The sequence below is a fragment of the Balaenoptera musculus genome, chromosome 3, assembly GCF_009873245.2.
Source record: "Balaenoptera musculus isolate JJ_BM4_2016_0621 chromosome 3, mBalMus1.pri.v3, whole genome shotgun sequence".
Classification (NCBI taxonomy): Eukaryota; Metazoa; Chordata; class Mammalia; order Artiodactyla; family Balaenopteridae; genus Balaenoptera; species Balaenoptera musculus.
Window position 1 is genome coordinate 14,205,222 of NC_045787.1, and position 24,479 is coordinate 14,229,700.

Here is a 24,479-nt window from a genome sequence, read left to right on the forward strand (position 1 = left end):
TTAGTGAAATACTGGCAAAGGAAGCATCTGGCACACTTTAATGAGCTGTTTTACCCTTTCACAGTGGCTGAAACTAGGACATCCATTCATCTGAGAAAGTGGAGAGCACAGAGCGATTACGTAATCCTGCAGGATATGCTGATATCCAGGGCACTCCACCCCCGCCCCCCCAAATTTTAAATTTTCTAATACCACTTACTAGGAAAGAAAACAGTAAATATATGTTTTCATTTAATGATTCAATACCTGTGAAAAATGTTAAAGGATATTATTTTCACCGTATATTCATCAGTTAAAGCAAGGTTCAAAGCCGTAACAAGTGCTATAATAAAAATTAAGTTGTAGATGCCATTTTTTTACCAAGAGCAACGGAAAAATAAGGATAAACCCAAGAAATAATCAGCGTTGACACCTTAACCCAGTGACTTCCAACCAGGGGCAATTTCGCCCTCTGGGGGACATCTGGAGGTGTCTATAAACATTTGGCGGGGGGGGTGTGGGGTGTGTGTGGGACTGGCATCTATGGGGAGAAGGCAGGGCTGTTGCTACGCGTCCTATAATGCACAGGACAGTGCCCCTCAGCAAAGAACTGTCCTGTCCAAAATGTCAACAGTGCCAAGGTTGAGACACTCTGCCCTAACCCGATAAATTTAAAAAAGGTTAAACAAGGAGGTGGAAGGAAAAGGATGTGAAATTTAATTATGGACACATTTCAGTTTGAAGTGCTGGTCAAGCACAGACCCAGGAAAAAAGTAGGTTACAAAGCTGGGCTATGAGGCCAAAGCTTAGAGGAGGGTTTCAGGCTGGGAAAACACAGCAGAAAGGTACTCACCTGGGCTGAGAGGAGAAGGAGAGAAGTGAGCGTTTCTTTGGGAACAGCACAGGTGAGGAGGTGAGGGCAGCACCCGAGGCCAGGCCTACACCCAGGGAACCAGTCAAGAGAGGGAGGGGGAGGGGAAAGGGAGGGGGGAGGAGGCTTGGTCAGAGAAGTGCCAGGAAGGAGGAGATGGCTGGTGATGCCACAGCCCTGGGGGCGGGAGGTGGAGATTAGGAGGGCAGGGCAGAGAAAAAGTCTACCTGGAAGCTTTCAGCAGGACAGAGGCAGAGGCAGCTTGGATGGCATAGCCTCAGAAATAAGAAAACGGGCACGGCCTCTTTTTAGAAATGTTCAGCAGTGAAAAGAAGACTGCTCTAGGGGGAACCCGGTCAAGTTCCTATTCACTCCCACCTCCCCTTTCTTTTACATAAATAAATACATATATTTAAATACAATGAAAGTATCAGCAAGGAGATGGGATCCTGGGAGAAGGAACACTTTACAGCCCAAGAGAGAAAAACTGATGGACTATGGTCCCAGGGGAGGCAAGAAAAGTTAAATCAGGAAGACAGGATGAGACTGTCCTTCAGAAAGGCTGCAACAATTTAAACTCCCAGTGGCAAAGTACATGAATGGGAGTTTCCTCAAATAGTCGCAGACCCTGGAACATGTTACTGAAAACGGAAAACCAAAAACTCATCCAATCTTCACATTGGCAAGGCTATCTCACTATTTTAGGTTTTATTTCTTTGATTATACTATTGACGTTGTCAGGTTATTTTTCATTTGTATCACACCTTTTGCAAATTTCTTGTTCATGTGTTTTACCCATTTTTCTACTAAAATATTTGTTATTTTCTTATTGATTTGTGAGGGCTCTTTATATAGTAAGGCTCTGAATCCACTGTTACACATTGCAAAAACTTTTCCTGTTGCTGGCCTTAATGAAGGGCAAGCTGTCCATGTGTGTATGTACACATCAAAGTCATAACAATGTGCATACTCTGATTTTAGCAAATAAACTTCTGAGAATTTACCTTATGGAAACAGCCTTAAATGAGCACAAATATTTACACACATGAATAATACAGTAAGCAGCATTGTTTACAATAAGAAATAAAGGAAATAATCCAATAATAGAAATTTGACTTAAAGCACAGCCACTGACAAGTGTATACAGTCATGAAAAAAAAACACAGGAATACTTTAAGATATATTAATAAAAAAGTTAATAAAAACAGAATTACCATATGATCCAGCAATTCCGCTCCTGGGCATATATTCAGACAACACTATAATTCAAAAAGATACACGCACCCCTACGTTCATAGCAGCACTATTCACAATAGCTAAGACACAGGAACAACTTAAATGTCCATTGACAGATGAATGAATAAAGAAGATGCAGTGTATATATACAATGGAATACTACTCAGCCATAAAAAAGAACAAACTAATGCCATTTGCAGCAACATGGATGCAACTAGAGATTATCAAACTAAGTGAAGTAAAGCATAAAGAGAAAGACAAATACCATATCACTTATATGTGGTATCTAAAATATGACACAAATGAACCTTTCTATGAAACAGAAACAGAATCACAGACACAGAGAACAGACTGGTGTTTGCCAACGGGGAGGGGGTTTGGGGAGGGGTGGAGTGGGAAGTTGGGGTTAGCAGATGTAAGCTTTTATATATAGAATGCATAAACAACAAGGTCCTACTGTATAGCACGGAGAACTATATTCAATATCCTGTGATAAACCATAATGGAAAAGAATATGAAAAAGTATATATATATGTGTATAACTGAATCACTTTGCTGTACAGCAGAAATGAACACAACACTGTAAATCAACTATACTTCAATAAAAAATATTGATTAAAAAAATGTAAGTTACATAATTGAGGTAGACTATGATCCCAATTTAAAGGAAAAGGTATATATACAATAAAATGTAAGCAGGATTGTCTCTTGGTAGTAAAATTATAGGTAACTGTAAATTAAAGAGGTTTTTTTCTTTGTATTTTGCATATTTTCCAAATCTTTTATAATCAATAAGTATTGCTTTTATACTGGGGAGGGATGCAGGCAAAACCTAGTAACTATTGTAATGATGTTTACTGAATAGTTACTGTTCACTGTAGTAGTATTTTTGAGTATTAGGGAAACAGCTGGCCTGAGGAAGGAACAGGGGAACTCCCCAGGGTCAAAGGCCAACACAGGGAAACGCTGAGAAGCGGGTGAAGGCAGAGAGCTTTCTCCAAGTCTGAGAAAAGCCAGCGACGTTCAGACTCTGAGCCCAAGCACCACACTGCAATCTTCCCCCAGTACCCATTCTCTGGTCTCCAAAACCCGGACCCTTCGCTCCAGTCATTGAGGGGAAACGCAGCTTTCAGAGTCGATCCTTCATACAGATGCTGGGTGGGCAGTGGTGAGTTTTACAGCAAAGTCACAAACAGAAATCTCACATTAAGGGGGCTGCCGGCAAAAACATTAATACGGAGCCACTTGGGCTAGAAAACACACACACTCACACACACACACACAATCGCAGTTTGCCTATGATTGATAGGTGGTCTGGGACTGGGAATGGCTCAGATGTTGGATTGGGCTGCTGTTCTGACTGGATGCTATTCTAGAAGTTCATCAAGCTGAGCCAAAAAATGTACAGCCAGAGGGCTGCAGGGAGGTGGTGTGGCTACCCTTCACAGTGGGTGCAGGGGAAATATTCACCCATCTTGGCAGATGGCACCTCCCAGGTGGGAAGCAAGCAGGGCAGTCTGGGGTGCCTTCGCAAACGTACCCTTCACCATGCCATGGTGCTCGTCAGAGAGAGTGAAATATTACTCAACCGAGAGTGGGTGTATTCCCCCACTGCAAACAACAATAGGATTCTGGAACTGGGGATCTATATGTTTAAGCACAGAAATACAGGTGAAAAAACCCAGAAGTACAACACGATGAAAGAGTCAGAAATATGTGGCACTTTCTTGAAGGTGACTTACACTTCGTCTTTCTCTTATGATGGTTATTAATTTTACGTCAGATTAATTACCCTTAAGATTGCAAAAACTGATGGTAAAAATAAAATGTTGTAACATTCGGTTTTCACTTGGCACTAGAAATTTATTTCGGGGAAAGCAGATTTGGCTAAGTGGCAGCCAGCCACATTATTATTCTTTTCTTTTAAATGTAACTCAATTTAATATGAAAGACCACCTTCACATTTAAAACACTTATTCCCTTAAAGGGCACTTTTAGCAACTGAATAGAAATCAGCTGAACACATTCAAGTGGCAGTAGAAGCAGAGATTAGCATTTCAGACGCTCTTTATTATGTTCTTTCCTTAGGGAGTTCTCCTCTGGGGAACAAGAGGATCTCAGCAAAATGTGTCTCATCAGGTTTCTCCCAGGCAGATTGCAAAATATCGGCAAGTTTATGCTTGTGTGAAACAAGCACATGATATTAAACAAATCACCATTCAATTCCTGTAACTTTTCCCAGTTCCATACTTGTGTATCAAACAGTTTATAATACAACTTATAAAGATGCCGATTCTTGTGCAGATTTCTTTAAAGGCTGGTATAAAGCACAGGGCAAGAAAAAGCTGCAAAACTGTAGCATATAATTTTTTAAAGGGAAATTCTTTGACATAACAAATTCAAACAAAAGAAACGACCACTCACCATTTCCCGGTGTAACCTAATATTAAAAATGATTTTTCCTATAAAAGATGAATTCCATACCAAAAAATATATTGCATTATCAATGCCTTATCCAAGAGGTTATGTCTTTTGTTTTTACAAAGCATTAGTAGTTCAAACTTGTACATGCAATCAAAATCAGCACTTACCCATTTGTTTAGAAACTAAACACTTCTGGTACTCAGAGAGACGGCAAAAACCTGTTTTCCTCAGGCTTAAAAAACTCCTCTACAAAAGTCTACAGTACTGCAATCACTGTGAAACTTTTAAGCAGTGCAAATAAGAGAAAAACCCCTACCTTGGGTTTCTTTTGCCCCCTTCAGCTTTTGTCCACTGTAAATGGCTGCATCTTTAGCAGTCCGGGCTACAAGCATCTGAGCCGACAGACACAAAAACGGGCTTTCTTCAGCTCACTGCTGTTCCCAGTCTTTTATGTGGTGTCTTGGGCTCTGCTTGCTTAATTCCTGATTCTTCTGAAAGAAGTCCAGCCTGGTGAGGCTGGCGGGATAGCAACTGCCGGAGATACTTTTGACCGTCAGAGCAAACGAATCACCTTGCATGCACCAACAAACATGCAAAGTCATTTGAAGGTCCAAAGACTCTGAATTTTCAAAGATGACTAACATTAAAAAGGAAAAACGCCCCAGGACAAAACCAAGCATGTAGTTGTGATCTTGGAAAGTCCACCCTGAGAACAACACCCCTCCCTTGAGCCCAGTTTCATTTCTGGCTATTTATCCTGGTCTTTGCATAGCGCTCCTGAATAGTTGCCATGACAACTCGGTAAACAGGATTCAAGTGACCACTGAGGGGTTTAGCGGGATTGTTTTGTTTAGGGAGAAGAATGGTAGCTTTAATGCTTCCTCTACTAAAATTTCCTGGAAAGGTAGAGCTGCTTTTTTTTTAGGTTGTGGGTAGGTGATGTTCTCAAAAGTCAAAGATGCTGGCGAAGAGTGCTCCAGTTACAGGAGAAGAGGCAACAGGAGTGGCAATCAGAAAGCCAGGAAGAATTATGGAAGGTTACTGAATGCCAAGTGGGCATTTTCCAGTAAGGATGCAGAGGAAGGGGAATCATCTCCAGAGGCTGTTAAGACTAAGTGAATGTAGGGAGGATTGAGAGTCTGACAATCCAGATAGTTCTAAAACATCCTCCCTTCTCGGTTCTCCTATGCTCTCTCTCCTCCTCCATTTTTTCATCAGTCTCTTCTCTATAAAGCAGTGTCATTCAGATTGTGTGCCATAGAAACTTCACTCTCAATCTTCACCCTTTGGCCAGGCAATCAGAAACTATCCTATTCTCATAAAATTTTACTTGAAAAAAACTTTCACTGTGTTGTGAATAGATGATGAACATTTAGCACTTTTGACACATCACAATGGTATCATTTGTCAAAACTCAATCATAGGACACGGTGAACTTTAATGTTATAACTTTGGATTTTAATAATAATAGATCAATACTGGTTCACTAATGATAATAAATGTACCACACTAACGCAAGATGTGAATAATAGGGGAAAGTGTGTGTGTGTGTGTCTGTGTGTGTGTGTTGGAGGGGAGAGTGAAACGGGAACTCTCTGTACTCTACGCTCAAATTTTCTGTAAATTTTAAAATATTCTAAAAAAGAAGGTCTATTCGTTTTTTTTAAAAAATGAAATCAAAATGTTCATCCCATAACCATGTCAAAGACTAAAGGAAATTAAAAAAAGAAAAAGAAAAGAAAAAAGCAGCAGCTAGTTACAACAATCTGCCAAGGGTATGAGATTTAAAACTAAACTCAAAAAAGAAAAGGTCTGGCAACAGTCTTAGCTTTTCCTTGATTCAGCTTAAACTGGGGGTTAACCTTGTGAGGATGAAGTGAGCATATTTTCCAACCCAAACACCTAACGCAAGTATGGACTGCTTCATACAGTTCAGTGTAGCTGTTTCACGTCCCCGTTACCTCATTTAATACCTACAGCTGCTCCCCTAAGCAGGCACCATTACTTTACACACTTTGGAGAAAAGGAAACAATCCCAAAGCCACACAACCACTCAGTGGCAACAGGCTTGACAGATAACCAGTCACACACCTTTGATCTATTTCGATTTCACCCCAATGCTTCAGGGGCCCTGCACCTGAGCAATAGCCTGCCCACATGGGCGGGGCCTCTGTGTATCAGAGCTCAGCTCAGACCCAGGGCACCTTGCACCCCATGTCTCAGCGGGAGTGGAGCAGGGCCACCTATGCACTGATGAAAACCAGTGAACGGAAGATGCGGAAATGCAGATTTCATTCAGTACAAGTACAACCTTTCCCATAAATAGTAAGAGCTTTTAAAAAGACAACAGGGTGCCTTTAGGTGTAAGGAAAGAGTAAGTTCTCTGTTCCTGGGAATTATTTAGGAAGAGGGAGGCTGATCCTTTTGCGTCTCATTGAAAGGGGATAAACCGACCATATTTCATCAATTCTTAACGCAAATATGTTCCCCTCTCAAATTGCCTGAATGTGTCTGTGACTTGCTGACCATCATGCCGTGATTCCACACACGGATGTGCGTGGATTTCATCACAGCTTTTCAATGTCTTTGAAAATCACAGGCACTATTGGAAGTACTTGCACTGAGTCCAGCTGTCCTTTAAATGTAGTCTAAATGCTCCTCTCTAGAGTCATCGGGGAAACAGAAAGCTATTTTATCTGCAGAAAGGCCTGGAAACAGGGTGACAAGGTGTAACTGTGTTATCAGTGACGCAAGGATTTCTGGTGGACGAATGACCTCCACTTCATTCTTGCAAATTAAAAAGCAAGCGCCTGGAGATAAGACAGCATCATGCCCTGGTTAACTAGGTAGAGCTTCTGCTGCCACAGGGATGTATAAATAATGGTGCCCTTTACAACCATGGGAGTCTTCGATTCAATATAGTTATAGATGTTTGGACTGAACGATGTACAATTCCAGAAAGTTCAATCAAAATGCTAAAATCCAGTGTTTAACCTTCTAGGTTAAACCCTTGTTATCTGGCAGATTTGCACACCCAATCATGCCCAGGGAACACATTCCCGAGGGGGATCCCACTTAGAGATCTGACTGCCTGAGTATGAAGCACCAAGCCCAACTCAAAGTGTTTGTGAATGAGTCTCCAGTGCTGTGCTCGGCTGTTCCAAAAGGGCTCCAAACCCTGGAGGTTTGGCGGGGGGCCGGGGGGCGCCATGTCTGAGAAGGGGGTCAGCTGGGAGAGGGAGAGATAACACATTAACATAGAAAGACTGGATCACAGTAAGGACATCACTCTAATACTGACCTAGTGGTGTATCCCTAGGGTAACTTCCAACTATACAAATCGAAGATGATCCAAAAACAATTAAACAAACCAAAATGGAACGCATAGCAGTAAGGATTCAAGATAGTGCGTTAAGTCTTCATCTCTGGCAAAGTCAAGTACTCACACACCATGAGCAACTCCATGGTGTCCTTTTATGAGCAATCTGATTCAACGTTTACTGAGCACATATGACAGTCTGAATGCTGGCTGAGCTACACAGCGGGGCACAAAGATGGAAGAGGCAGGCCCTGCAAAGTTGTACTTGGCCAAGGTCTTCCGTATTTGTGGAATACCTTATTCAGAAAGTAGCACTGAGGTAGAGATACCAAAGCCTAAAAAGAAATGTAAAGGGTCACTGGAATAAAGTTTCAGTAAGGCTCAAGAGAAATAAGATGAATAAAATGAGAGAGAAAAAGATCTAGGAAGAATAAAATAGGACAAAAAAATTCAAGGTAGGAAATATGCTACAATATCATCAGAATTATTTAAAGAAATGTTTGGCCTCTGTTTAAAAAAAAACAAAACAAAAACAACTAGGGAAAAAAATGGCAGGCAGCACCTGGTTCACACAAAATATGAGTCCCCAGGATTAAACGTGCTCGATTCATGAAGCCATTAATCAAATCATGATGCCTCTGGAAACAAAAGGCTCGTGTTTCCCTAATGCCAGCGCAGCGTTCTCACTTCATGTGTGGTCCTGGGTGTCGTCTAAAAGAGGGACCTAGTCTGGTGTCAGCAGCGGCCCATGAAAGAGAGGGACACAGGTCAGCAGGAGTCACTTCAGAGGAAAGCACTGGCCTCCCCTGAAGTCTCTTAAAGACGACTTCGGCGTGACACGGTTCACACGTCCTCATGTCTCGGGGCCTGGAGACAGTGCTTTAAGACAAGAAGGCCACAGCCAGGCCAGTCCTGTGTCTCCAGCTTCATTCTCCTGCTTGATGTTCCATTTTCCGGCAAATACGACTGCAGTCCGGCTCACAGACTGCACGGCTTCCCTCCTGGCAGGCCTGGTCTCCGGTCTCCCCTCGGCATGGACACCCCTCTTCTTCACTCTTCCCCTAGATAAACCTGACCCCATGCAGCCACCTCTGCTAGAAGCCTTCCCCCAGCAGCTCCCAGGGTCAGGGCCACTCAGGGGACCCATATCCTGCCTTTTTGGAGAAGACCTGACAAAATCTTTGAGGATACGCTTACGCTGGGTTAAAGCTCAAAGATGGGGACTTCCCTGGTGGCTCAGTGGTTAAGAATCCGCCTGCCAATGCAGGGGACACGGGTTCGAGCCCTGGTCCGGGAAGATCCCACATGCCGCAGAGCAACTAAGCCCGTGTGCCACAACTACTGAGCCTGCGCTCTAGAGCCCGCGAGCCACAACTACTGAAGCCCGTGCGCCACAACTACTGAAGCCCGCACGCCACAACTACTGAAGCCCGTGCGCCTAGAGCCCGTGCTCCGCAACAAGAGAAGCCACCACAATGAGAAGCCTGCGCGCCACAACGAAGAGTAGCCCCTGCTCGCCGCAACTAGAGAAAGCCCACGTGCAGCAATAAAGACCCAATGCAGCCAAAAATAAATAAACAAATGAATTTATTTAAAAAGAAAAAAAGCTCAAAGATGACCCTGCAGGAGTTGAGGATGCTTCTCCCTAGAACCCGAGAGCTTCTCACGTCCAACCCACAGAAGAAGAGAGAGGAGAGCCAGCCAGGCGCGCTCCACGCGACAGCACCGCTCCGCTCCTGCAGCAAGTGGGCCCCGCCTCGCACTCGGGGCTGGGAAGTGCAGACAACCAGTTCTCACGCCCGGACGGTTCTCCTGATAGCTATCCGTCTGTCCCCTTCTTTAATTCTGTCCTGCACCTCCGCAGGGTTTTTCTAAGGAATGTTAATAACAGACTTCTCTGACTACAAGTTATTTGCACCAGGTAGGGAGAGAAGGCAGAGATCACGGGACACCCTTGGGGAGAAATTCTGAGGAGGCAAAGCAGGTTTTCTTCGACACAGAAATCTCCTGGGGTTGGTTTGGGCACTTCTGGCCAGAAACACTATTGCCTAAAGCAAACCACAACAGAAAAAAGCTATGAGGCCACGTCACCCACTAAAACCTGTCTGATGGAGAAGTCTGCCCTTCGTAAACTGAAAATTCTAAGCTGAGGGGAGGACTGCATCCTTCAGTGCCATCTGAGGCAAAGAACTGGCTGCAGGCCAGCCCCTACCAAGAGGTATGCCTTTATTTTCTTCATCACTTAGCGCCAGGAGGACTTCTCAGCAACGCTAGTGAAGTGCCTTCTTTGCAACGCTCAGGATTAGCTACAAATTGTTCACAAAAAGAAAAAAGTCCACATACTATAATAGTTGAATTGACATAATCGTTCCAGCATGTCAGTTATGTTCTCCCTGCTTACACCAGCTTTTCAAAGCAAAACATAAAAATCCCAAATAACGAAAACCCATAATATTCCCACAAAAGGATTTCTAGATGCTTGGACCCCAAGTGCCCATCCTGAGCCTCACACACTTGCCAAGGAGAGGAGGCAGCTTGTACCACAGGCCTGGGGCCCACGGGGCCGTGTGCACACACTGGCCAGGCCACCACGGGAGCCTTGGATGCACTGCACAGGCTCCTAAAAGCACCAAGCCACTACTCCACTTTTTCTAAGGCCACAGTTCTCCAGGCCACAGGTTTTACAGCCATTGTTCTTATGCCTTTTGGGTCACAGAATTGCCAAAAGAAACCTCTAGAAGCTGCCCAAATCCATGATCTACATGCCTGAATGATGTACAAAACACCTCTATATACGTACATCTGAATACATCCTCTCAAGCCCCCGTAATGAACGTCTGACTTGAGGAGGGCATGAGGTGAGGACTGAGGAAATACACATTCCCCATCTCTGGGCAAAGGCAAGCAAGATTTTCCCTGTGAGAGTTCTAGAAGCATCTATCTTTGGACAAAAGAAAAGTCATAAGAAACTCTAAATGAGGGTTGTTTACATATATTTCCTATATCATCACCAGTAACACTCCAATATTTGCAACGGAACTAAATGAACGCTAAGCGAGTTGTAATTTACTATTTCCATAGTCTAATTAGCCCCTTCGCACTTAATACCACACCTACATCTTAGGCCTCAGACAAGTCAGTTCTCATGTCTGACCTGCTGGGTGCCTTGAAAATGGCACAGAGACGTTTTTCAAAGTCTTCTTCAGCCCATCTCCTGGCAGGTTATTAATTAGTGCCTGCCACCGGTCAGGAGGTGAAAAGGGCTGTGAGCCAACAGAAATGGAACCAGAGACTGGGTTGGGTCATTTTTTAAAATGCGAACACCAAAGCAATTAGGCACAACCAAGTCCCAGCAAGGAAAAATAAACATCAAAAAGAGGCAATTTCTTCAACATTCTGGCTGTTGATGTGTTTTCAAGCAGGCCTGATTTCAAAAGTGATTACGATTTAAAGGAAAAACGAAGTCCATGCCATCCAAGAAAGAAAACAAAAACATGGAGGACTGAGATTTTAAAATTCAAATTTCTATCCTTATAAATAAGCACTGGCAGGTCCCCTCCATTTCTTTGAATCTAAGGTGCCAATGGCTGTAAAACTGCACAATTACTGCACCACTAAGAAGAGAGAAAAGAGTTCCCACTTAAACTATGGTTCGCCAAAAAGCTGTAAGATGCATCTCAATACCCAAGACCTTAAATTGCGGGAAAACATGCATCTTTAAGTTATGGTATTATTACCCCTGTTGTAAAAAGAAGAAAGAAACACTGGCAGAGGTTACACAGCTCCTGTGAATGTAGACCCAAAACGCAAAGCCCATTTATATCATCTTGTAGATCCTGCCCATTGGGGTTTTATAAAGCACAGCAGGTGGATATAAACCAGCTGACATGGTACATGGTTATGTTTTAACTATTAATTTCCAACATTATGTCAAAGAAAGCTATGTATTGTTAAGTTAGTTGCCGTTTTTTGTGATAACCTAAAACATTTTACTATAAATTTGAAAAACGAAAAGATGAGTTACTATGTCAACTGCCAGAACCGATGCACATTAAGTCATCACAGATCTACAGAACCCCAGTCTCAGCTACTTTACACCACACAAATGCCAAACTCTCCCCATCACACCTCAGAGTAAGGTAACAAACCAAACAGATTATTCTCCCCTCATTGAGTTTTGCCTTCCTAGAAGACAGAATTCAACACTGTGGTTCTTATAAAAAAAACCTTAAACTCTAAGTGAGGAATCACTGTAATATTAAGTCAGAGGTAACTGGTAAACAAAATAAAAATAAGATTTAGCATCAGCAAAGTTATTGACAGCGGCATTAGGGAACATAACACAAGTCTCATGGGAAACAGTTCAGGTCAGATTCCTTATCTTAATCCTTATGAGGATAGCATCTAGTTCTTCCACATGAGAGGCCCTTGACATTATTATTTTGCTGGGGGCTTTCCTTTCTTCACAGGGGTAACTAAGAGCAGATGTTTGCCAAATCAAAATAATTTCAGTTTTTTAACAGCACTTTATGGCAAGTTGCCCATTTAGCATTAGACTCAACAGCTGCATTCACCTAATACTAAATCTTTTTGTTCAGATAGATTCTCTGTATAAAACTCACATTGTTTCTGATCGGGATATGGCATTAAAAAGCTAAAACCAAGAGCCTAGACACAAAAACTTCCGACCACAGGAGTCTTGCTAATTAGTTACAACCAACGAGTAAAAGTCCTTAAAATCCATTATTACTACTTAGAATACAGACACTGTCATGTTTAACAATAAAGCAAAAGAAAATAAAATGAAAAAGAACTCTACCACAACAAAAAACACACCAACCATTTCTTCCAAAAAAGGTATATCACATTCTGGAGCTTGCCCAAGAATTTCAAACCAATGCTTAAAAAAAAATGCAAAGGCTTCACGATGTTTTCTTTTAAACCAGATTTCTCTAAAGCATAATGGCATCATTCAAAAGCAGACAAATAGGCCCAAAAGACAAAGGGATTTTTTCCAGTGAATGTTATATTATAATAATGTCATATACATTTCCAACCATCTATAATGAAAGGACTTTGGAGAAACCAAATCTCTGAGTAACCACACCAGGAGGCGGTGTCCTTAAATAAGACAGTGTCAGTCTAGAACTGTCGTAAATCTTACCTTCTGCATGTTTGGCTTGATACAGCGAACAAAGAAAGGATTAGAGGAGCTTAGCGTTGCCATTAAGGAATGCAGGGAGTCCTATTAGAAAGGAAAAAGTATATGTTGATTTAGTCTCTTATTGTGTCTTTAAATTTCTCAGCACCCTAGGCACTCATCAGAAATAAGAAAAAGAAAACAATATATATCTGAGGAATAATAGCATTTTTATTTTTAATCATGTCATTCTAATAAAACAAAGGTATTATAATTGTCATAGAAGTTATTTTACATATGCAAAACTCATTTATTACTTCCTTGACATAGTACCATAAACAAACAAACAAAAAACTGTTCTGTTAACCAGCAAAAAAACCACCCTGGGATATTTCAATGTTTATACAGAAAACCTGAGAAGTATCCACTGTCCAGTGAAGTTGTTCCTCTTAATTAATTATTTCCATCAAAATGACAGCTTATACCAGTACCTCACTGGTCTTTGAGCTAAAATCTCTCATTCTTCCTTCAAATCACCAGGCAGATCAATCTTCTGTAATACTACTGTCTTTTAAGTTTTTTTTAATTGTGAAGATTTTTTAACATTTACCAAAGCAGACAGAGCATGTAGTGAGTACCCATTATCAGCTTCAGCTGCCGGCTCATCTCACCTCATCTGAACCCCATCCCCGTACACATTACGCCCACTTCTAGTAGGAAAGCAAATCCCCGACATTGTGTTATTTCATTCCTCAATATTTTACTATGTATTCTCAAAGGCTAAAAACTTTAAAACATAGAGGTAACCACAATATCGTTCCTGAAAAGATTTAACACAAATTCCTTAATATCAATGTGAAAAGGTGCAACTAGCTCAAGTTTCATTTTAAAATACTCAACTGTCTCGAATTTCATAATTTTTAAATAGCGTATTCTTTGAAATCAGAATGCAAGTAAGGTCCCCGTAGTAGTGTAGTTGGTTGATATATCTATTCAGTCTGTTTTAATCCGTTGGTTTTCCCTCATCTCCATTTGTCTGTTTCTTCCTTCTTACAATTTTACTGTTGAAGAAACTGGGTCGTCTACTACATTGATTAGTTATTTCTGTGCTCAGAAAGCTTTAGGATTTCTCACAGATGTAAACCTCAGCTTCCTCATCTGTAAAGTGGGGACAATAATACGTACTTCTAAGAATATGGGAGAAGTGGACCAGGTAGCGTATAGAAAGTGATCAGCCCCCAGTGACTGGAACATAGAGGGTGTGTGATAAACGGCAGCTATTATTATCATTGCATCCTGTAAGGGTCACACCTGCCCAACACTGTCAGCCGTGGTGCCGTGGGCCAGCTCATCCCCAGCCATGCTGTAAACAGACCTTAACACGGAACCCGCCCACCTCGAAAGCATCCAACTTTGATTAACTAAATGGAAGACAGCCTCCCAGAGGGCAAATTTAATAAAGGTCTGTTGACTGACATGCCTCCAGCTCCCCCTCATGCTAAGATTTGGGGGTAAAGCAGAACAACTAAGTGAGAGAAATGGTCTTCGTGTTATCTGCCTCTCAACTACCTAAAAGGCTTACATACTTAAAATGCACGTAAGAATGTTTCTTTCTTATTTTCCCTGAATTCTGGACATGCGGACAAGGTAACTGACACTGATCTTGTTTAACCATGCACTTGGTTATTCGTCCTAGTTATGATACTGTAAACATACCTGGGAAAAATAAAAACAATCCAGACACAGGAAGAAAGATACTTTATATGCACATGAGTCTTTAAATACAAATCAGAGTGACCCCAAATGACCAAACAGTCCTTCTTATGAAGACTTACTATTTCGTGAGCTTAGAATAAGTAGCTATTTATTTTTAACAAGACAAAAAAAAAAAAAAAAATCTACATTTTGTTTTTCCATCTGGCTCAGAAAAAAAAAAAAAAGTATATTTTCTTCCTAAAGCCCTGTCTGGTTTAAAAGGATGATAGAAAAAAATAAATAAATAAACACTTTCACAGACCTCACAGATACCCATTTCCTATTTTCAATTCTTAAAATCACAATAAAGATGGATCCATCCAGGCCAGCAGCGTAGACTAACCTTGAATTGCGAGCTGACCGTGGGCCGCCGATGTTTGCTTCCACATTTCAAGGTATCCTGGCTCGTGCGGCTTGAAACGTGTTCAAAGAGGTCGTAGATGAAGTCGAATCTGTGTGAGCGGAGAGCAGGAGGGCCATGAGGGGTGCACACTCAGTTATGAGGTCCTGGATTACTGTAATCACAATGCATTTCCCCACTGAAAATAACACACCAAGGCCTGGAAGAGCTAAGACAGCGTCCAAAGATTTCACACCAACCACTGCCAAAGAGCTTTAGGCACTGAAAACAGACGTGGCCGCTTCGGAGCACTAGAGTCTTGCGGAAGAGAAGGGGACGGGGATGAAGATGACTCAGGGCGACAAGCCACTTAGGACCGCTGAGCTCTGCTGAGCTTCTGCAGACTCCACGCCCTGTGCAAGGGAGGGGTTTGTCTCGTGCACCTCAGGGTGGCGAAGATGCGACCAGGTAACAGGTGGAAAGATGTTAACTCTGGAGTGAGCCCCTCCCCCCCACTTCCTAGTTGTGTGACTTAGACACGATGCTTGCCTCTCTCTAGGCCTGTTTTTTCATCTGGAAAATGGGGGTCACTTTGGGATTTATGCTATAAAGCTGGGGTGAGAATGAAATGAGGAAGCGAAGGCAAAAGGCTGAGTGTGATGCCTGGCACATCCTAAGTGCCGATGTTTGTTGTTATTATTATTTAAAAGTTCTGTAGAATCTACTGCCACTGCTGAGAAAGTAAAAGGCTTCTCAGGAGTTTTTTTTTATCTTCCTTGCACGGAAGATGCTCTGGGCTATAAACCCGGGGTGGGGTGCGTGTGTGGGGGGTGGCTTCGTGGGGACCAGGAATGAGACGGTCCGCATCCACACCCCTCAGGGGGACAAGGCCAGCACTTCCCTCATCACTTCTCTTCTGCTTGACCCTTTCTCACTTTCATCCCAGGGTGATGTTTCATTCTCGCTCTTTGAACTTCTCTGTGCTTTGAGCACTTTGGAGAAAAGCTTTGGGTCCCATTAAAACGTCACAGATGCCAAAGGCAAAAGAGAGCGGGGCCAGCAAATAGCCCAAGCCCCTCCTTCTACAGAGAGAAACCTGGGGCTGAAACAACGTTTTTCACCCCACTTCCACAGCCGCTTGACGTTATGACGGAGGCAACCAGTGAAAGGCCATCTCGCGGGTCTCCAGGCCTGTGCTCTTTTTCACAACAAAATGTTCCAGTTAACCTCAAGACACTGTTTTTATTTAAATGTATCACTTTAAATCTGCTTTGAGAGATAGGTAACCTGCTATGGTATTTTTAAAACGTCACCATTTTTACAGACCTGAAAACTCATCTAAAAATAAAAATAGCTGACAAGGTTGTAATTAGGGAATCCTCATAAAAGAGGGTTAAAACAAGTTGAAAGATCAAACACTTCCACCCTGAGCTTCTAAGCTGACACTTTAGAGGGGTTCCCTTCACCCCAATTCTACCTAAGTGACAGGGGGCCACCTAATGCTTTCATTTCTAAAAGTATTCCAGCTTTTTAGTAATTGTGCTTTCCCTCCTTAGACATTAAATATGTGTGTTAGAGACTCACGCTGGATCTGACACAGGTATTGACAACTTTAAGGCAAGGGCTGTTTTCCTCCTTTCTCTCTCACAAAGCCTCCTAAAAATAGGAAGCCTCCTGGTTTAATACATACAAATAGCTAAACTAATCACTAAAACTTTCAGCATGTTTTCCTTAACTACCGATTTAATGATGTGAATTTACAATTCATGAATGAATAAATGAATGGGTAATTAATCTATCATTTTAGCTGAATTAATACTTGTTTATTTCTCTCGATACCCCTTACACTAATGAGAGACATAGGGTCCTACACACCCGAGGCTGAAGTCAATTTAACGCACAGCTCTAAGCTTGCTATGAAGATAGTACGTCATACTGGTTAAAATCTTAGGTCCCTGAGCCAAGCAGACCAGATCAAATCTAGTTGAGGGATCTTGGGCAAGTCACTTAATCACTGTAAGTCTTAATTTCCTCACCTGCATAACATGATGGATTTACTATTCCAATGCTACCTCATTAAATGGTAGTCACTACCGCTAGTACCATTTTCTATCTCTCGGATCACTTTATTGATGAAATATTGCCCGGGGAAGAAGATGATAAATCAATTGCCCGCACATTAATTTTTTCTATATTCGTGAATTAAAAGCATCTGCACAAACATCAGTCTGACATCTCGGGGAGGAGACTGACGCACCGGCTTTCCCTCAGCAAGTTGAGAAGATCATCCCTGAAGGTATCTCTGTTCTTCTCCAAGATGCCCCGCACGTCATACTGCACCTGGTTTTCCAAAATAAACAAGAGAAGGCAGAACTGATCAAAAGAATCATTTCAGGCCATAAGCATCCCCTTTAAAAGCTGGGTCCGTGAAGAGATGTTAGTTCAATATATTTATGACTGGCTTCTGAAATTACTATTCTCTAAATACGAAATGGGCAAATATCAGCAAGGATCTTGATTAAGAAGTTACCTCTCCAAGGGTGTGGAGAAAAGGGAACCCTCCTACACTAAGCTGATGCAGCCACTATACAAAACAGTATGGAGGTTCCTCAAAAAACTAACAAGAGAGATGCCACGTGATCCAGCAATCCCACTCCTGGGCATATATCCGGACAAAACTCTAGTTCAAAAGATACACGCACCCCCTATGTTCACAGCAGCACTATTTACAATAGCCAAGACATGCAAGCAAACTAAATGTTCACTGACAGAGGAATGGATAAAGAAGATGTGGTACATATATACAATGGAATACTACTCAGCTATTTGTAGTAAAAGAATGAAATAATGCCATTTGCAGCAACATGGATGGACCTAGAGATTATCATACTAAGTGAAGTCAGAAAGAGAAAGACAAATACCATATGATATCACTTACATGTGGAATCTAAAATATGACACAAATGAACTTATCTACGAAACAGAAACAGACTCACAGACTTAGAGAACAGACTTGTGGTTGCCAAGGGTCGGGGGGGGGAGTGGGAGAGGGTTGGATTGGGAGTTTGGGATTAACAACATCATGGGATGAATAAACAACAAGGTCCTACTGTATAGCACAGGGAACTATATTCAATATCCTGTGATAAACCATAATGGAAAAAGAATATAATAACTGAATCACTTTGCTGTACAGCAAAAATTAACACAACATTGTAAATCAATTATACATCAATAAAATAAATTAAAAAAAAAAAAGGGAGTTACCTCTCCAGCATAGTGTTTCACTCCAAAATTGTTGACTGCAACTCTGGGCTTCACGTAAAAGTGGTTATTCTAAAAAAAAAAAAAAAAATAGAAATGCCTAAATTCACTCACTGATTTCCTGACAGTATAACTATAACTGACAGTGAAAACAATTGCAAAATCCACGCCCTATCAGAGGTTTAGGACACGTCGTGTGATGCACTTCATCAAAACCAGGCAACTCTGGTCTGTGTCATTACGGCAGGTTAAAAATGTTAAATTTTATACTTGAGCTAAACATGGGCATATTCTGACAAGTAGCCTACAATCTATGTCTTTGGCTTATTTCCATTTAGTTATAGCAGAGAAAAGCTTTTGTTTGAGGAAAAAAAAATTCACTGTGGGAGGCACAGTAGGGTCAACAGCACCGAAATCTGTCAGGTGTCACATCTTAATCCACAGATGTGCTATTCAGACACAAGGAGGAATTGGCAGGTTTGGACATACAGCATGCTGATTGTGTAACTTCTCCAATAAGGTGCCGTCTGTGGCTTGAGGAAAATGGCTTTCTTCATTGATAAGGGCTAGGAGACCAAGTTTCTAGAAGAGGGGAAAAAAGGTTAAATATGAATTAGAAGTTTTTGGCTCTGTATATTTTTACAGCTCCTTTCCTCTCTACTCTCTATCAAGTAAGTGGTCAAAAGGGCATAATAACTTCTCAGATTGGAAAATTCAGAGTGACACACTATTAAGAAATCTAGTTCATTCCATACTAAAAAATCTGAACCCCCTGCAATTTGGTGGACAAAACTTTTACAACTGGCCAATCAATCCACTATCGGAACTGCAGAGTTTTTGATGATGACTTAAAATCTATGGGAAGCCAATTTGCACACTGTTGATTCTTAAAATATTGACTTCAACGAGACAATGGGTTTGAAGCAGCCAAGTATTTAAATTCAACCTTGCACATTTACATGTGTGCTTCCAAACGGTCCATTGTGCTCTAAACATTCACATCTTTGATGTACGTGTTAGTACAAGCTCTTTTGTTCCCATAAATATGAATCAGCCCAGCTGGACACCCTTGGGACTGTTAACAATTCTTCAACAGTGTGTTACCTTCTCAATCAAGTCCAGGCATTCTCCATTGTCTATCCAGTCAATATCTTCCCACACTAAGCCTTCTCTGTACAAAGATTAAAAAGGGCCAGGTTGTAGTAAAATATAGCTTCAAAACTATCCAATGTAGGGGCTCATTTTCTTAAAAAATTTGAAATGGAATTTGATGAGTGCTTACCTGCTATATTCCAGTTGTTCTAAAGAAAAGATATGCTTGTTGAAATATTCCTGAAGTTTCTCATTTGCATAGTTTATATTGAACTGCTCAAAGTGATTCACCTAAGGGGGGAAACCATTCAACAAGTGTCTTTAGAGCCCTCACTATTACATGAAGAGGCCAAACAGCCACTATGGAGAACAGTATGGAGGTTCCTTAAAAAAACTAAAAATAGAGCTACCATATGATCCTGCAGTCCCACTCCTATGCATATATCCAGAAAAAACCATAAGTCAAAAAGATACATGCACCCCAATGTTCACTGCAGCACTATGTATAATAGCCAGGACATGGAAGCAACCTACGTGTCCATCGACAGAGGAATGGATAAAGAACACATGGTACATATATACAACGGAATATTACTCAGCCATAAAAAAAAAATGAAACAATGCCATCTGCAGCAACTTGGATGGACCTAGAGATTGTCATACTGAGTGAAGTAAGTCAGACAGAGAAAGACAAATATCATATGATATCACTTATATGTGGAATCTAAAAAAAAAAAATGGTACAAATGAACTTATCTACAAAACAGAAATAGACATAGATGTAGAAAACAATCTTATGGCAACCATGGGGGAAAGGGGGGGAAGGATAAATTGGGAGATTGGGATTGACATATACACACTACTATATATAAAATAGAGAACTAGTAAGGACCTACTGTAGAGCACAGGGGACTCTACTCAATACTCTGTAATGACCTATATGGGAAAAGAATCTAAAAAAGAGTGGATATATGTATATGTATAACTAATTCACTTTGCTGTACAGCAGAAACTAACACAACATTGTAAATCGACCATACTCCAATAAAACATTTTTTTAAAAAGGCAAAAAAAAAATCTGCAGAGAAACATATCCATGTTCATTTCAAGAGGTTTGCTTAAGATTATCCCACTTGTTGGAAGCATACCTCAAAGTTTTCAAATCCAAAGATGTCAAGGATGCCAACAGATTTGAAGTCATCTTTGCCTTTGATCCTGCTGTTGATCTTCTTGATCACCCACTCGAAGCAGCGTGCGTAAAGTGCCATGGCCAAGGAGTCCCTGCTGTCTACTGCCTGTGGGTTGAGGAGACAGGGCCACGGTGCCCAGATGACCCCAGGCAGCCCAGACAGGCTAGTCCATCCCCGCCCCACTTGGAAGACACACTCACTCAACATCTAGCACCCCATGTCAAGTAAGCCAATACCATCTAGGCAAACACAGCTGTCTAAAGAAAGGGTAACCTGGAGCTTGCTTATTTACTTTACAGCAGGATTCACCAAGAATTCCTTGAAGTACCAGGCTTTCAAATTCAACTTTATATACTGAGTTATAAGAAAGGATCTGAACCCGTAGCTACAAATTTTATCAGGTTTAAAACAATAATTAAGACCTGACCTCTCTCATTATCATCTTCTCATATTTTACTCTGTACACATAAAAGTTTTCTTCATGGCATGCTTAGCATTTTTACTTATCCAGTCAAGAAACAGCTATGAGATGGGCTAGCACATATAAGAGGCTCAAGGCAGTAGCAGAAGCAAAAATAAGTAATACAACATACTGTTGCATTGTTTTCATTAATAATAATAATTATTATTATTACAGCTGTTTATTAAATTCTTACTCTGCACCAGTCATTAAGCATTTAGCATATATTTTTTTATTATCATCCTTACTAGAATCCTATGAATTAGGTATAATTATCCTTGTCTTACAGAGGAGGAAACTGAGGCACAGTGAATAAATTTCCCAAGAACAAAATATAATAAGCCTAAGAGGCAAGACGCAAACTCGGGAAATGTCCATCAGGCCCATTTCTCCTAATGACTCTGCTACACTGTCTCTAAGAAGACAACTGAACCACTTTGTCTATTCCCCTCAGTATGGATGTCTTCTTTATTTTGATCCTGAGCCAAACTCATTCAAATGGTTCACTGCAGCTACTTATTCGAATCAAAGCCACAGATCTGCAGATCCAGGAGCATCTTTAAAAGTTGCTTTGAGGGCCACACGCGTACCTGTTGAACGCTGAGAGGCGTAAGGATCTCCTCCCCCCGGAGGGACATGGATCTCTGGGTCAAGGCGTCTGTGAGCTGTGCTGGGTCCAGCCCAAGTAACTCTGCAGACCTGCCCAAGGCTGGGGAGGAAGGACAAGGCAAACGTGGACACACAGGCCATGGGACCCCGAATGGGAGCAAAGCCAACTCCACAGAGCGACACGGTAAAGCAGAGAATATTCCTAAGTCCCTCAGGCAAGACCTATAGGACACACGTTCTACTGGTAGGTTATTCACTCCTTTAATAAGTCTTAGGTTTACAGCAAAGAACCTGGTGCTTGGACCAAGTATGGTCCAAAGACCCCGAGGCGGGTTCCCCAAGACCCTCAAGAGGTTCGCAAGGTCATAACTATTTCAATAATAAGACTTAAGATGTTATTTGATTTTTCACTCTCATTCCCTCACCAGTATACAGAAGAATATTCCAGAAGCTACATGACATAAGGTAGCCCAACACACTGAAGGCAGAAGCAGGAGAATCCAGCTGTCCTCTGTTATATCAGATATTGTAAAAATTTACAAAATCGTTAGACAATGTCAGTCTTCACTGATTTGTTTTGGTTTGTTTTGGAAGATGGTCTTTCAAATAAAATAATGGTATTTATTGTAATATATGCAATGGGTTTATTATGGTTATTTTAGAGCGAATTTATTTTTTTTAAACTGCCTCTGTTTTCATTTCTAATGCAGTAAACATCAACAGATATGACCCACAGGAACAAAAGCTCTTCAGAATTCTCTGTGATTTTAAAGTTATTAAGAGGCACTGGGACCAAACACGTTTGAGAATGACAGGCCTCAGCCCTGGGCAACTCTAGGGCTACTCTGAACTTCAACTCATCCAATTCCCAGCCTCCACGCCCTTATCCACTGCGTCTATCAGAAAAGTTTAAAAAATAAATCACTCTAGGAAGATAACTGATATTGTTATGTGTATATTAACTCAATCTTGACAACACGTCTCTGTCGTGCGCTTCACAGATGAGAAGTCACAAGTATTGAAGGGATAAGTAACCCGAGGAAACAGCTTGTGGCAGAGCTGGGCTACGAACCAATCACTCTGGCTTGAAAACTAATGGTCTTAACCATTCCACTATGGCAGCCTTCAATAACCATGAATAGCTACGGCAACACTTATGCCTGATTCATAACATTTCTCCTACATCCAATTCTTGTCGCTCCTATTTCCTCTTATTGGGCCCACTGTCCTTCTTTCTTAGTAAACTTGAGAACACAGCCAGTAATCACTTGTCAGATGCTTTGACCCTTTATTAGCTGACCGTTCACATCAGATACAAAGTTCTGTAGCTCTTATTCAAGGGCTCGAAAAATTTTTTCTGTTAAAGGCCAGATAGTAAGGATTTTAGATCTATGTTTCCTATGAGGCAAAAGTCAAGGAAGTAAAGGCGGGAGGAGCAATCTTACCTGTTTTGAAGGAAACTTGTGCTCCACCAGCAGTGATAAATTCTATGTTCCCAAGATGTAATATACCAGCAAGCAATCTCAAAACTTCCCGAACTTCTTCCTTGCTAAACTGCATTACCTCCATTGCCGTCTAGAAGAAAATAAGGTATTTAATTTTTAATCTGTTTTCATACTAAAGAAAATGAAAAATGCTCATTACTCAGTAAAGTTATTAAGTATTATTCTCAAGGCAAGAAAGCAAGAAATAGATGTATGCCCCCTTTTTTAAAGATTTTTTAAAAATTTATTAATTAATTCATTTATTTTTGGCTGCGTTGGGTCTTTGTTGCTGCATGTGGGCTTTCTCTAGTTGCAGCAAGCGGGCTTCTCATTGCAGTGGCTTCTCTTGTTGTGGAGCACGGGAGCTAGGCACATGGGCTTCAGTAGTTGTGGCACGCAGGCTCAGTAGTTGCGGCTCACGGGCTCTACAGCGCAGGCTCAGTAGTTGTGGTGCACGGGCTTAGTTGCTCTGGGGTATGTGAGATCGTCCTGGAGCAGGGCTCGAACCTGTGTCCCCTGCATTGGCAGGCAGATTCTTAACCACTGCGCCACCAGGGAAGTCCCGCCCCCTCACTTTTAAATGATAAAGACTTTACACGGGTACACATAAAAGAAAAGCGTGACATTAAGAAAGAATTGTAGAATACTTAGAGATAACCCAATCAGTAAGATAAAAGTAAATACCTGCTTTACATACAAGATTCCTATTTATGCCACAAAAGAATTACCCCAGAGTCACAGTAATGATGGTGACAAAGAAATACTTTTTCTACATGTATCAAAATGTAATGGAACATTTATTATTTTCCTACACATAAAAAATGGTGGTGGGGGGGATACTTCATGAGACACCTCTAGTGTAAACTTTGGGGACTTGTCTTAATTTTAAAGGCAGTAGGTGGAATGAAATTCTCTATCAGGGGCTGGACAGATAGGAGAGTCTACTGTTCCTTTTATAAGAGATGCTGACGGAAAACCTGAGTGGATCTAGATCTGTCTTCCCTGAACAGTCATCACATCGCTATTTTCCATTTCTCCAAAGGATTTTTCAAGTCTTACTTTGGCCTCTGGATACTAAATGGAAGTTAACATAATGCTGATTTGGGAAAAATAAAAATAAACAGGCACCTACAGGGGCTTTGTTCCCCAACAAGTATCTAAGCTGAAGCCAGGCATCTTCTGAATCAGATCTAAGATTTGCTCATTTTCTCTTATGAGTTGGGAGCCATATTCTCATCAGAAAAAGAGCTAAATACCCCACCTCCAACACACACACCGCACACACGCGTGAACGCACAACTGAGGCCAGAATCGCT

The 24,479-nt window shown here is 41.4% G+C and overlaps 1 protein-coding gene across 1 annotated transcript in view; it reads right to left on the bottom strand.

Annotated features, from left to right (window-relative positions):
• Positions 1 to 24,479, bottom strand: part of MYO10 (myosin X) — a 214,682-nt gene that overhangs the window by 58,821 nt on the left and 131,382 nt on the right. The window contains 10 exon segments of the mRNA XM_036845816.1: positions 12,994 to 13,074; positions 15,068 to 15,176; positions 17,322 to 17,404; positions 18,332 to 18,400; positions 18,818 to 18,910; positions 19,433 to 19,499; positions 19,611 to 19,711; positions 20,569 to 20,715; positions 21,661 to 21,779; positions 23,125 to 23,254. Of these exon segments, the coding sequence (XP_036701711.1) occupies positions 12,994 to 13,074; positions 15,068 to 15,176; positions 17,322 to 17,404; positions 18,332 to 18,400; positions 18,818 to 18,910; positions 19,433 to 19,499; positions 19,611 to 19,711; positions 20,569 to 20,715; positions 21,661 to 21,779; positions 23,125 to 23,254 (999 nt within the window).